The sequence below is a fragment of the Athene cunicularia genome, assembly GCF_003259725.1.
Source record: "Athene cunicularia isolate RWA chromosome 26 unlocalized genomic scaffold, athCun1 chr26_part1, whole genome shotgun sequence".
In the NCBI taxonomy this organism is placed as follows: domain Eukaryota; kingdom Metazoa; phylum Chordata; class Aves; order Strigiformes; family Strigidae; genus Athene; species Athene cunicularia.
Window position 1 is genome coordinate 448,056 of NW_020799136.1, and position 13,902 is coordinate 461,957.

At 57.4% G+C, this 13,902-nt stretch overlaps 1 protein-coding gene across 6 annotated transcripts in view; it reads left to right on the forward strand.

Moving 5' to 3' along the window:
- Positions 1-13,902, forward strand: part of SOX13 (SRY-box 13) — a 36,727-nt gene that overhangs the window by 15,188 nt on the left and 7,637 nt on the right. For 2 of the 6 annotated variants that reach the window (XM_026864147.1, XM_026864146.1), the window contains exon 1: positions 10,772-10,849. The exons of 1 other annotated variant lie outside the window; for it this stretch is intronic. In XM_026864147.1, coding sequence (XP_026719948.1) covers positions 10,812-10,849 — 38 coding nt within the window. In that variant the 5' untranslated portion in view covers positions 10,772-10,811. Of the gene's footprint in view, positions 1-7,430; positions 7,538-9,891; positions 10,850-13,902 lie in introns of those variants that run through there. 3 more of the 6 variants (XM_026864149.1, XM_026864152.1, XM_026864150.1) reach the window with 3 other exon arrangements.

A 13,902-nucleotide genomic window follows, 5' to 3' on the forward strand; every position in this document is an offset into this window, starting at 1 on the left:
GGGACCCCCGTAGTGAAACACCGACAAAGTTAGTGGCGGAAGAGAAAAAAACCCTGAGAGATGCGTCGCCCAGGGAGCCGTAAAGGAGAAGGTTTCGTGGGAAATGCGCAAATAAATACAAAGCTTTGCTTCTTTCCACCTCCGCCTAATGATTTCCAGTGTCTGATGCAGGGGTTTCGGTGCCAGTGAGGGACGCTGCCCAGGAAAAATTACAGACCGTGGCCACATATTGTTCGAGTCTCAGTTACATCTTGTGAAGTACCTTCAGCATGGAAAACACTTGACTTCCAAAGCAAATCTGGAGTAATAGATTTTAGGAGTGAAAAAGGACCATTAGCTCAGCTAATGTGATTTTCTCCATAGCACAGACCAGATAATATCACTCAGTTACTCTCTCCTATTGAGCCAATAACTCGTGTTTGTAATTCATGCAATTTCCTTTTAGTTCAATTTAATTTTGTACAGAATCCATTCTGTTGACACTGATACAGTACTTTTTTTTTTTTTTTTTTTTTTTTTTTTTCGATTTCAGAGGCTTTGTGTTAAAAATAGCTGCTGTCCTTTGACAAACGTGGGCAGGCTAAAGACAGTTTTCTAAATCATTTGCGAGTGACACATTTTTACCAGCATCTCCCTTCGCGCTGTTTATTTGTTTCACTTGCGACTGGCAGAGCCGCTGCTGCCGGGGCTGCCCTCCTGCGGGGCTGGGGGCTCGCCCTTGGCATCTCATCTGGCATCTCACGCAGGAGGTGAAATCCCTTTGGAGCGGAGTAATAGGTAGGAGCAGAGATCCCAGATATTTAAAAATCCGTTTTCCTCTGGGAAGCTCTTCGTGCTGTCAGGCAGCTGTGCCCGCGTTGCTTTTTGTTGTACCCCTGCCGTATGGGAGCACCCAAACCATCCCCCTCCCCTTGGAAAGTCCTGATGAGCAAAGTTTGTTCTAATCAGGGTGCAAGATGTCCCGGGGGGAATAGCTGGGCTTTTTGTCTCCCTGCCGAAATGTCCATTTTCCGGGGGGGGTGGTGGTGGTGGTGCTGGGGGAGCTGTGCCCTGGCACGCTGGGACGAAGGGGAGATGGAGCAGATCGTAAACTTGTTATGTGCTGGAGGGGGTTTAATTTCATTCCTGGGATGCAGAGGAAGGGTTTTTCTCTCCGTGCAGGGAGCGCGGAAGCACAGTAAATCTAGTTTTTATTTTTACATTCGTTACTTGCTGATGGGTTCCCCGGGCTCTGGCCTGAGCCCGCTGCTCTCGCCGCCCGACGCTTTCCTGGGACCGAGACCGGCCGGGGCTGAAGCACCGTTACACACCCCACGGGCAGGGCAGGGGACAGGGGCCAAGGGTGGCTCTGGGCCCCGGCAGCGGCGTGCTTTGCACTCCCCAGGTGAGTGTCTAGGGCTGGTTTTGGGGAGACGGCAGGGGGCTGAGTGCCACGTCCGAGCTGCGTCCCATGGACGGAGCATCCTCGGGGCGGCCGGTGCTGCCAGGGGTTGGGAGTTTGCCGGCGAGCAGCTGGGGAGGTGCAGTGGATCCCTGTGGGGTACAGGGGGGCTGTGCAGTGTGGGATGCTCGGCTTGCTGCCAGGGAAGCCGGGTCCCCTCCGTTGTCCCCAGCCTGCCCGTGTGTTCGGTGCAGCCGTGGCCGCTCTCCGGCGCACGACAAAACCAAACAAACTTTGAAGGATTTTGGTGTGGTGCTGGCGGGCTGGCATCGCTGCTGGCTCTGCTTTTAGGGGTCCCTCACTGCAGGCTCAACAGATCGAGGAGGTGTCGGGGGCTCTCAGGGTGGCAGAGCAGCGAGACAGTCTGTTAGCCCACGGCCTGTGGCTGCTAGCCGTCCCGCACGAGCCGGCACGGAGCGCGGTGAGCCCCGCTTTGTCTGCCCGCCGCGAAGCCGCGTTCCTGCTCGCTCCAGCTTTATCCCATTGTAAACACTTACCGCAGTTTTGTGTCGGGCCGGCTTTGTGCGTGCACGTGTAATTGCAGAAATCAGAAAAGCTTTTATTACCAAAGCGACAACCTTTAACAGACGGCCGCGGCCGATTGTAGGGACGCGCTGTCAGGTCGGCTCTGCTCTGCTTTTACACCCTGGAAGTTCCCAGTCATGCCAACAAAATGCGTAATGCTTCTTTTCCTAAAGAAATACATTTATTGGAAAAAAAAAAATCCACTTAGAAGCAGGGCAGTTGCTACCTACAGCCTGAGATGCCGTGGAGAAAGCCGACTGGCCTCTTTTGTTCTCTCCTGCGGCCGTGCTGCTGCACGTAGCATCGCTACGAACCGGGGAACTGGTGATGAAATATTTTCATTTCGTTTTCCCTCAGCTAGAAAATACTGATGGGTCAAAGCTGCCTCTTTTTGTGCGTCTGACAGCAGCCTGGTCTGGCAGCGGGGCTGGTGGAGGAGTTGTGCTCAGCAGGAGGGAGAGCCCAGAAAGACGGGCAGCCCCGGGGTCGGGCGTTCCCCGGCTGGGGGTCCCTTGCAGCATCGTGGCCACCCCTGACCAGGCAGGGCTGGGCTATCTTAGGCTCTGTTGCTTTATTTTTCACAGTTTGTGGAGGTTTTGGTTTCATTGCACTGCAGGGAGGAAGATTTGGGCCGCTCAGAAGTTTTGCATGATGCATCACTGATTTCCACCCCGTTTTAGCCCAGCGAAGAACATGCAAAAGGGAAATAAATTAGTGCAGCTTATGACAGTTCTGCTGGAAAATATCTCAGTGCTTTTACCCCATCCTGCGCCTTTTGGGGAGTAACTTCAGGAGTGAAATCCGCTCCCTTGGGTAGAGCTGCCACTGGCCTGGGAGCTCCTCATGGCTGGGTGCTGCTTGTGCACGGCTTAGAAGTGCGTGGGCTCCTCCAGCACGAGGAAAGTTGGCAGGGTCTGAGGCATCAACTTTTGGAAAATTTTCTGCTGCTTGGACCTCCTCCCTCCCTCCCTCCCTCCCTCCCACTCCATGTCCACCTGCTCCAGGACCACATGTCCCAAGCTGGAACAGCTCCAGCCCCAAACAAGGGCCCTTGGTCTGCCCAGTCCCCCCAGCTCGGCACTGGCTGGGAGGGAGGCTGGGGAGGTGCAGGGGGCACAACTGGCCGTGTGGGGCCCTGTCTCACATCAGAAACACCCCAGCCACTTGGGTGAGTCAGTAAAAAATAGAAATAGGGGATGTGGCGGCTGAATCTGCCTCAACAAAGCGTTTATCCAAGTGTGCTGGAGCACATGGTGAAGTGGAGGATAGCATTAGGGGTGCTGCTGGAACAGCCCCGTCCCCTTCGCCTCCGAGCACCCTGCCAGCACCTCAGACCCCGGATGACTCTGCAGCTGCTTTTAGCTCAAATGTCTCATTTTTTTTTTCACGGGGAAAGCTACTTCTGAGAACATTGTACTAGAGGGAAGCTGCCTTCCCTGCCTCCTTGTCCCGCGCCTGCTTGCAGCCCTTCAGCTGAAGAATGCAAATTGGGAGATGGATCTGAAATATTTGAAATTCTGCCTCTCAATAATTTAATGCTCCATTACCACCCAGGCCTGCTCGAGGCATGTGACTGTTACAAAAGATGCAGTCTGGTGGCTGCAGAGGCCGGGCAGCCTCCCCCCATGTACCCCCGGGTGTCTTATCAGAGAAGAACAAGATAATACGGCTCATCATTAAAGCTGCCTGGAAGAGCCCTGTGAGCACCCGCTACCCCAGACCAAAATCTACTGGCCCAAGTTATTATTTTTTAATTCTGCCCGGTGAAGGCAGCTGGTGGCAGTTCATGGTTTGGGGGGAAAGAGGGTAAGATTGTAAAATAAATACAGCAAAGAGAAGTAAAATAATGTGGGGCAGCAGCGAACGCAGTAGGAGTGTCTGAGCCTCTTTGGCCATGCAGGATGGGGTTATCACGAGCTCAGCCAGGGTCTAAACAGGAGAAGGAAAAGAAGCTGTAGAAGCAGGTAAACGGAAATACCCGATGGCATTGCCAGCACCACGCCGCAGCTTCCGCCGCTGCCACGGTGCTACCAGCGAGAGCCAGAAATTGAAACTCTTTGGCCACAAAAGTCAAAGTGTCCCACTGAGCGGGGCTGGCAGGGCCGAGCGTGGCCAGGCAAGGCGGTGGTGGGACGCCGGGGCCCGGCAGACCCGGCCCGGCAGCGCTGCGGGGAGGGAGCGGGGGCTGTTTCCCAGCAGAGACGAAGCTTTTCGTGCTGCTGCACCCAGCGCCCACCACAGCACCGTCACCTCCGGCGCTTGCCTGGGTGCCCGGGTGGGTGCGGGTGTGCAGTGAGTGGCCCTCATCCCCCGTAGTCTTCCTCCCTTGTTCCTCGTTCAGTCAGAGCCTGGGAAACCACTTTAAAAAAGCTGAGCTGGGTGATGGCGCCGGGTCAGTTTGCAGAGGACGTGCCGGGGTGCGCAGAGCCGGCAGCCCTGGGCTTGCCCGTCCGCTCTGCACCCCACGCCTGCTGGCGAGGCCACTGGGAGCCAGTTGCCAGTGCTGGGCAACCCACATCCCTCCTGCCACCACCCCCTGTGCCTGGCAGGGTGCTTTGTCCCCAGTGTGTCCCTGCGGGGTGCGGAGAGGAGAAGCAGCTCCGGGTGGGGAGAGGGACGGGACTGAGGTCTGTCAAGAGGCTGGGCATCGTCCTGGGTGTCCTGGCGCTGGGGACACGTGGCTGCCTGAGGCCGCTGCCACAAAAACTGGGGACCACCAGAGCTGGGACAAAGCCTGCAGGGCAGGGCGAGCCGGGATGAGGGGGGGTGTGCAAGCTCCGAGCTGGGCAGGGGGGTCACCCCTCCTCCTTCCAGCAGCCCCTCTGGTTCACCTCCTCAAAGTGAGGTGACGTGGGACGGGGTTTAGAAATCCCTCTGCCCTGGCCCAGGGTGGCAGCCCTGCCTGCCTGCTCCCTGCCCACGAGGGCGTAGGGGAATGCCAGAGCCCGGCTTATCTTTTGTCTGAAACAATAGAGGGCTTGGCCCTATTGTTCTACCTTGCACGCCCAGCGGAAAGCGAGTCCCCTGGGGCAGAGGCTTGCACACGAGTGTGCCTGCCTGCAGGAGGGGATTTATGGGCAGGGACAGGCAGGGCTGGCAGGGCCATCCTCCCCAATCCGTCCTGCGTGGCCCCCACACAGCCGCCGCCGCCCGTGGGCAGCTCTGCAGGTAAATTCCCCAGTGGGAAGAAGCTCAGGACCTTTCCTACTCGTTTTTCTTGCCACGACACAGGGATTTCAGGAGCTGGAGGAGTAATTTGGATGAGATCCCCAGGGCAGCTACGCCTGGTCAGGCTGGAGGACCCCTCCCTACCTGTGCGGGCAGCAGCAGGGGCAGAGGCAGCGCCGTGTTTGCCTCTCTGGGGCTGTGATTTGTGTCTTCAGGTGCAAGACCGGCCTTTGGGCTTCCTGCACCCAGTCCTTCCTGCGGCGTTGCCTCGGGGCTGTGGGGCCATCCTTGGGACTGGGTTGGGGAACACACTTTTTTGCAGGGAGGGGGGGTTGTGTTGTGTGTGTTTTTAAGTAAAGCACTGGCTCTGCTTCTTGGTGGAAGTGGCCCAGCAATCTCTTCCAGCCTTCCATCCTTCATTTAGGGGGGCAAAACGAGGTGCACCCACCCCTACAGGGCTCCCAGCACTGTCAGCACAGCGGGGTGTGCCTGCCTTCGTGTCCCTGCCTGCATTTCCCTGCCTGCGTGTCCCTGCCTGCACGCCTGTGTGGGCAAAGCAACTGTGCCTGCCCACAGCTCGGCCCGGCCGTGCAGGGGAGCGTGGCTGGGACGCGGCACGTGGAGGCAGGAGATGCCAAAGCCCCTCGCTGGAAGGAGCAGGCTTGGGCATCCCAGGGGAAACTGGGATACAGCGGGGGGGTGGGGGGACAGGTGCCACCAAGCACAAAGAGCCCCTTGTCTGCTGCGGGACGCAGGGAGCCCCGGGCTGGCGGGGGGCAGTTGGATACCCCCTTGCAAACGGGGAGGGCTGTCGGCTTCTTGCTGGAGCGCCTCGGCTCTTGTCTGTGCTGTGTTTTTGTTGTGCAATGAAAATGATCCCAGTGGGCCAGTAAATGCTTGTTCCCAAATTTTTCTGCTCCCCCGGGAGGAGAGGAGCCTGGCTGGGAGCCACCGCACGACCAGGATTTCATGGCTTTAGTTCCTCCGAAGTGAGGGAGAAGAGGAGAGGTGAGGTAGGAACCCAGCCTTGGGGGGTGGTTGGGGCTCGGACAGGGTGGTGGTGGGTCCCCCACCCCTCACATCTCCCCCTGCGATGAAATAATGGCAGCGATGAAAATGGCGCGAACTAGAACCCCTGCTCCTTCTTCCTGCAAACGTGAGACCTGGGCAGTGAACACGATCACCAGCCCCGGGAGGTGATGCCGGTCGTGAGCCCCATTGCTGGTGCTGCAGGGTGCTCTGGCTCAGCCCCGGGACGCAGAGCCTTGAACTTCAACACCTGAATCCGCACCCTAAATCAGGAGTAACACCAGGAAAATGACCATGGCTTACACTAATAGGGGGGAGAAGTCGGGAGAAGACGTTTTCCTTGGGGGTCTTCATCCAGACTCAGCCAGCCACGACTCTTCCGAGCTAAAGCACAGCAGGAGCAGAGTCAGGGTTGCTGTTAGCAGGGGTGTGATGACTTGGGGCAGATGATGGACGGCTACTGGCACCAAGCACCCGTCCTTCAGGCTGCCTTTTCTTTCAGAGGGAGGTTGACGATAGCCCTGACGGCTTGCAGGGCAGCTCCCGTCACGCCAGCAAAAAATAAAATCTGTTGCTGAAATGTCAAGCGGGCCCAGCAGCTGGAGCTCCCCCCTGCCCCGAAATTTGGGCAGCAGCTGGGGAGGGCAAAGTGGCTCCACGGAGTCTTTGTCCCTCCGTGTCCAAGCATGCGACAGCTCAGGCGAAGGGACCTGTTTGTTGCAGTTCATGATCCCCTGCAAAGGGACCCCGAAGTTTTTCAGGGTGCTGCTGGCTGTGGGGTGTGGGGCTTTGCGGAGGGAATCGTGGCCCCATGATTTTTGGCTGCCACTCATGGGTTTGGGTGCCATGTGGGCACCAGGACTGGCACCGAGCATCCTTTCAGTGCTCGCATCATGTGCCCGGCTCACCCGGGGAAACAGGGGTGCAAACAAGATGAGATTGACCCCCCCCACCCCCTGCAAATGAGAGGGCGTCCCCCAAAGCCTGGTGGTGAGTGGAAAAATAATGACATAGTGGAAGGTGTAAAATGCCACGAGAAGATCAACAAAAGTAGGGGGGTGGTGGACGTGGGCTGATGCCATGGGATGGATGAGCCGCAATTCCATCAGGTCTCGCGTGCCGCAAGACTCACCCGTGGGTGCCCCGTGACACGGTGCGTGGAAAAAGGGTTGGAAAAGTGCAGCCCCAGCCTGGGAGGTGCAGGGCAGATCGCTGTTGAGGCGGGTGAGCCCCGTGTCTTTTTTTTTTTTTTTTTTCTTCTAAGCAGGAGAGGAAAAGGGTCAGATGTCTTCGCCCCTCCGTCATGCGATAGGAAAGTATTGTTTACGAAGCAGCCGAGTCAAACGTGCCCTCCGCTCTGCCTGGAAACGCTGAGTGAGTGAAATTACACAAAAACGACACTGAGATTGGCCTCTCCGATAAGGCCGAGGGCCGCTTTTGGGTGAGGGGAGGACAGAAACTGTGAAGGAAAGGAGGGAGATGTGCTAACCGCACTCCCTCGCCGTGCCGTGCCGTGCCGGCATCGCCGCGCTGTCCCGCCGGGGCTGGGTGAGTTGTCCCCGTCCTTCACCTCCTGCTACAGGGCTAGATCTTTCTGCGTTTGCTCAGGGTTTGCCGATTTTAAAAATTTCTTTCCCATAATTGCTTGTTTGGTGCAAATTGGTTAAACTGGGGAGCGGGGAGACGGAATGAGGCGATGCCTGTGCTGCGGTGGTGGTGGTGGGTTTGGGAGCAGCCCCAAGGCCCTTCGCTGGGTCCTGGGGACCCGGCGGCTCCCCTGAGCACCCACCACGCCGGGGACTGTCGGCTGCTGCCGGCACCAGTGGGACCGTGGGCCTGATCCAGCTACCCCAGGTGCTGGGTGTGAAGGCTCAGCACCCACCCGCGAGCCAGTCTGGGGTTTTTTTTTTTGGCATCCAGGCAAAGCCTTGGGCAAAAGAGGAAACTTGTTTTAAAAATTGTTTCTGACGCAGAAAAAAAGGAAAGAATGGGTCAATACCCGTGCTTCAGAGTTCTTCCCTCCTTGTGCTTCCCCTGCATCTTCCCTGCTTAGCACACTGTGGTATTTCTATGTTGCATCGGCTTGTAATGCCCAGGGAGATAGGAAGGGCAGAGGAGAGGGACGCGATGAGAAAGGGATCTCTGAAAATATTAAAACTGTGGGGTTTGCGCTTTCCCCTGGAGCGTTTAGACCTGCAGGGAAGGGGAGTTTCTTCTTTAAACACTTGTTCCTGGGCATCCCTTTCCATTTGGACCTGAGCAAAGCCCTCACCTCTGCTGAGCACCCCCTTCCCCACCTCTCCTCACGCTGCTGCCGGGCCTTTTCTTAAAGATGTTTTCAACCGCGTAACCTCCCCTGGACAAGAAACCCATCTGCCTGCAAGGCCGGAGATGGCGCAAAGAGTTTTTCCCTCCTTGATACGTTTTATTGAGTGGAAGAAAAAAAAAACCCAAACCACCCTGCGGACTGTCTAGTCTTGAGGCCAGGAAATGGGAATGACCAGCGCAGTCCCCGGCCATCACGTGGGCCGTCGCTGGGATTGTTCCCGTGCCTTCTTCCTCCAGGCTTTGCACGGTTTTAGATAATTCCAGTGCGACGGAGTTTCCTCCACTTCCCTGATGAGATCATTCCCTGTCTAATAAATCTCGCGGCCAGGAAGTTCCACCTGAGGTTCAGTTTAATTTTTCCCCTACTTAAAACCATCCTATCGTTCATCCCAGTAGAGGAAAAATGTGTTTGGGTCGTGGCTGTGAAGGTGGTGGACCTGTGCCAGTTTACACCCAGGGAAGGATCTGGCCGCGTCTTTGTATTTTCATTTTATTATTTGGAGAGTTATAAAACTACTGTCTGGGGGGTTTTTTCTGCATCCTGAGACAGCCAGGCTCACGGCAGGCGGCATTCCTGGATTTTGGGTTGGGTGGTGGAGGGGGGTCCCAGCAAAGCCCCCCGTGCTTCGGGGTAGCGCAGGCTGGGAGCAGCTGAGTAATCCTTTATGCCAAGACAGGAAAGCATTTCGCAGTGATGTGTCCCTCTGCCATCTCATAAAGAACCAGAGAAAGGTGACAAAACCCCCCCTCAGAAACACTGCGAAACGAGTTAGCAGCAAGCTGGAAAATGTTAGTATGAGGGGACGTTAGGATGCTGGGACGTGGGCCCCGTTCACATGTGTGCCAGGCTGCATGAAATGGCCCCGGGTACCCACAGGGAATATGTTGTGCTCGTCTCGTTATCATGGGAGGCTCCGTTTTCCCGTTCCCACCGGGAGCATCCTGCACGGCCGGGCTCCATCACCACTCCCTCCGACCTGACGCTGCGGGGAGGTGGCAGAGCCAGGGCACAATCCCCGAGGGGGTGAGTTGGATTTTGGCAAGTGGGATTAACCTGTCAAATTTAGAAAAGCAGGAGCCGGGTCTCTGAGGACAGAGCTGCCCTCTAAGGACTCAATCTGCTGGAGCTTAGTGCTTTGAGACGACCTACACAGAGCTGGGATCTCCTGGTGTACGTGGAGGACACAGAGCCACCCCGTTAACCAACCCAGATCCTCTTACCCTGCCACAGCCTGAGAATTCATCTCTTTTTCCCTGTCTTGCAAGCGTTCACTTTAGTGAATTTAGCCATTAATGCGGGTTATTTTCTCTCTCTTCTCAAGTTTTGAATAGCAGGATTGATTTGATTTCCCCCTGAACCTCTGAAGGGCTTCTCTGCTGGCATGAATCAGAGAGATATGCATTTCATTAGCCGTCCTGGATATGGCCTGGAGGCCTTTGAAGAAGGCAGGTTGGGTTTTTGGGGGGATAGAATTAGTAAATGCTGTGCTAGCTGGTTGTAATTGCGTTAGGGTTAAATCTTCCAAGTGCTGTGCGGTAACAGGAGACCTGCGTTGCTGCTTTTCATCTTCGTAGATGGAGAATTGATGCTTCCCCCCCCCAAAAAAAAATAAAAGAGCCGTAATGTGGCAACGCTGAGGCTGTGGCAACAGGAATGGGGTGAAGGGGGGGATATTCCCCACATGGGGGGTCACCAGGACAGGGGTCCCACGCCTGGTTGGAGAGGGGACCTGCGTGGAAGGTGGGGTGCTCGGGGTGTCACAGGCAGAGGGGTGACCTTCTGCTCCTTCCTGCGCCGGCAGTTCTCCGGAGTTTCCGTGATGCTGATGCTCTCACCGTAGCGTCACCGCTTTGCTCTGGCCCCGTAGAGATGTTTCTGGAGGCCATTGTCCTTCAGAGGGAGAGAAATTTTCTTCAGGGAACTGATGGTGGATGGAGGTTGGACAAAGACGGGTCTTTTTTGTGTGGCCACTGGGAAATCCCAGCTCCTGCTGACGCCAGAGCTTTTCCCATGGGATCCCAAGTCTTGCCAGGATGGAGAGGGGCAGCTGGGGTCTGGGGGTCTTTCTGGGATGGTGAAGCAGCCTGGGCAGGACGTGCCTGGCAGCTCATACGGGCATCATCCTGCCCGGGGCAAATCTTGGCACACGGGTGCCAGCCTGGTGCCCAGTCCTGCGCTTGCTGGGTGCTTGTTGCTGCCCCTCTGCCCCCTGGGGCATTACCCTCCCGAAATCCCCCTCCACCTGCCAAAGATCTCCCTTCTCGGCGTTGATTTTGCAGCTTTTCCGGCAACCTGAGCTCTCGGCAGCCTTCTGGGCAGATGGAGGTTGTGGCTTTCCGTGGGAGCGCCGCTGACAGGTAAGATGTTGAAAACGCGGCATTTGAGGATACGCAAAGCCTTGCCTCGTGCTCCCCCCGCCCCAGCGCGGAGCGTTTCCGTTGCTGCTGCACCCTGGTTTGTGGGGCAGCACGGGTGGGTGCGCGCCTGTGACGCAGCCCCGCGGGGGAACACGTGGCCCATGAGCCACGGCTCCGAGCGGCCGCCATCCATCAGGGACACGTGGAGCCGTGGCGCTCACGTGGTGACAGCATTTCTGGGCCTTCTGGGTTTAAAACCTGCTTTTTTAGGAAGCAGTAAACCCCGGGGTCTTCCACTTTCTGCCCCTCAGCGTGTAGCCAACGTGCTGGCGGTCCCCATCCATCCACAGCTGGGGGTGGCGGAGCTCGTATCCCCCGCAGCCGCCCGCTCTCGCCTTCCCAGGGAATAACCCACCATCACGGGATGCTCTGCATCCCGAGGGAGGGATGGCAGCCCCGTGAACTTCCCCCAGCCGGGGCCAATCTCCTCGCTTGTCCCTGGCCATCCCTGCCCGGGCATGGAGGAGGAAGCCATCCATTCTTTTATGTGCGAAGGCACGCCGGGCGGAAACAGTTGGAAACAGCCCCGAAAGGACATTCCAAGTCTGGCAGGAAAGCGGCCCGCTTGTCTGGCAGGAGATGGGCTATTGTCTGTCCTGGTGGCCGGCCGGGATTCCTCGGGTCCTGCTTAGAAGAAGAAAACGTCCGTGTGTGTCTTATTTTTTCCTCTACCCTCTCTCCGGAGGGGGTGCCGGGGGCTGCGAGTGCTGCACGTGGCTGGTGCGTGCACGGCGGTGGTGTCGCGCCGCCCAGGCTCTCCTCAGCGTTGCTGTGTTTGCCTGCATGGTGTTTCCCCCTCGGGTTTTTGCCGTGGGTGTTTTTCCCCTGGCTGGGTTGGTTATCTGAGCCGTGGGGGCAGGATGCAGCCGCGGGGCGAGTGGCTGCGTGCTGCTGGGCTGGGAGGATTTGGTTTGGGATGACTGGGTACCACGCTGGGCTCCTGAAGGGAAATGTCTGCCGTAACCTGTGAACTGACAGCTTGCTGCTGTAACTGGGGGGAGAGAGGAAAACAAAACCTCAAAGAGCCTCCCCTGCTGTCTTGGTCAACCTGAGGGGCGGGTGAGGGCAAGGTCAGCCTGAAAATGTGGGCAACCAACCGCCAGCTGCTCTCCCTGAGCCCCCCTTCTGCAGGAACCCTTTGGGTGTTGGATCAACCCCAAGTCGAGGGGCAGGATTAGCCCCGAGACAGGCAGTGGCAGGGGTGCTGTGTCACGGAACGGGGGTATGGGACCATTCCTGCGCTCACATCCTCTCCCAGGACTGGCGAAGGCGGCGGTGCTGCTGCCCCGAGCCGAGCAGTGCGGCCGCAATTCCTCACACCCCGGCAGAGCAGGAAATTTTGTGCGTTTGTGGCTTTTGGCCTCCTGCACTCACTGATATTTTTGCAAAATGCTTGGATTTCACTTAATTTCAGCACCTGCTTGGTCCCTGCCCCAGCCGCAGGCAGACACCTCCCTTCGGGCAGTCTCACCCCTTGAGCTGCCCGGCCAGCAGAAACCCTTTTCTTACGACTGCAGGCGGGGAGAAAGCCTGGTCCAGCTGGCACCACACCACACAAAAAGGCAGCTTTTTGGTTTTCCTTCCTCTTGCTGCTTTGTGGCGGTGGGGTGATGCTGGCCACCCCCTTCTCTGCAAAGCCAGAGCCTGCCCAAGCTACCGGGAAGATGCTCTGGGAGACATGGAGGGTCTCGGTCTCTCACCGGTGCTCCCCAAGCGGTGCCGGGCAGGGTGGGGGCTTGCTGGCGCCTCGGTGGCCCCCCCCGACCTTTCGAGCTGTTCTGCCGCAACACAAACGGGGCAGATAGGATCAGCTGGCAGGCAGGAAGGGTGGCACGGCCACGGGGAGAATTGCAGGACGTGCCGTTCCGGGGTACGACAAGCGAAAGAAAAACTGTCGCCATCCCAGAAATCTCAGCCCTTGGACTTGCCAGGCTGAAGTTTGGAGGCGAGGTGAGCACACTGATGCCTGCGTGGTACATCTTAGGGTTTCAGTGCCTGTGTGAGATGAGGCCTCCTCGTGCTCCCCAAAACGCTGTGCCAGGAGGAAGCAGCCCCATGGATCCCTGGTCCCTCACCGAGGACTCGAGGCTCCACGGTGTGTCCGTTTTGGTCCTTCAGGCTGGCACTTCGCATCCCAGCACCATTCCCTCCCTTCCCCTCCCGCCCCGCATTAAATGGGAAACATTAAAGGCAAAGATCTGTTACACTCCTGGTGCCAAGGCAATTGTTCCCGTCGCTATTGTCTGCCACAGGCAGCCCCAGAGCCCAGCACCTGAGCCCACAGCGCAGGGCTGCGACGGGAACCAGCCCTGTAACAAGATAACGGCACCGTTTTCTCCTTTTTCTTTTCTTTTTTTTTTTTTTTTTGTTCGGCAAACCGTATCATACATCCACAATGAGGCCCCTTTCAAACAGACCCCTATTAAAGTATCGGTCCTGTTTTAAGAGTAAACTTCCAGTGGCACCGGGAGGTTAAGTACAATAGGAATGTGACCTGCCGGAGGAGTAGGACGTTGCTTTTGTGTGTGTCTCAAACCGACGGCATCGCTCCGTGCTGCAGCGCTGCTGCCGCCCCATTGCCTGGGCAGCACCTCAGGCAGCGAGGGCAGACCTGCGGGAGGGATGCACCGAGCAGGGTTTTGTTTTTTTTTTTTTTCCCTTTAAAAACCCTAAAAAGGCTGGAAGTTGGGAACAGCTGTGCACCCACACCCACAGGTCCTGAGTTAGGAAAGTGCCCTGGGCAAGGCGCTGCAGCTGCTGTGCATTCGTGCCTCAGTTTCCCCACCTGTAGCACAGCTTGAGCACAGGCTCGGGACAGCCTCGCGGGGTAAATCCTACCTCCGCGGGTCGTTGGAGCTGGCAGAGCTGTGAGCACGGCTTCCCGCTGGCTGCCTGCCACCGCCACGCCGCTGCCAAGCGTGCCCGGCTCCTCCCCAGCCCAGGCGTGCCCAAGGCAGGCGATGGGTTTTTGGGTGGGCGCTGGACCCGTGCCC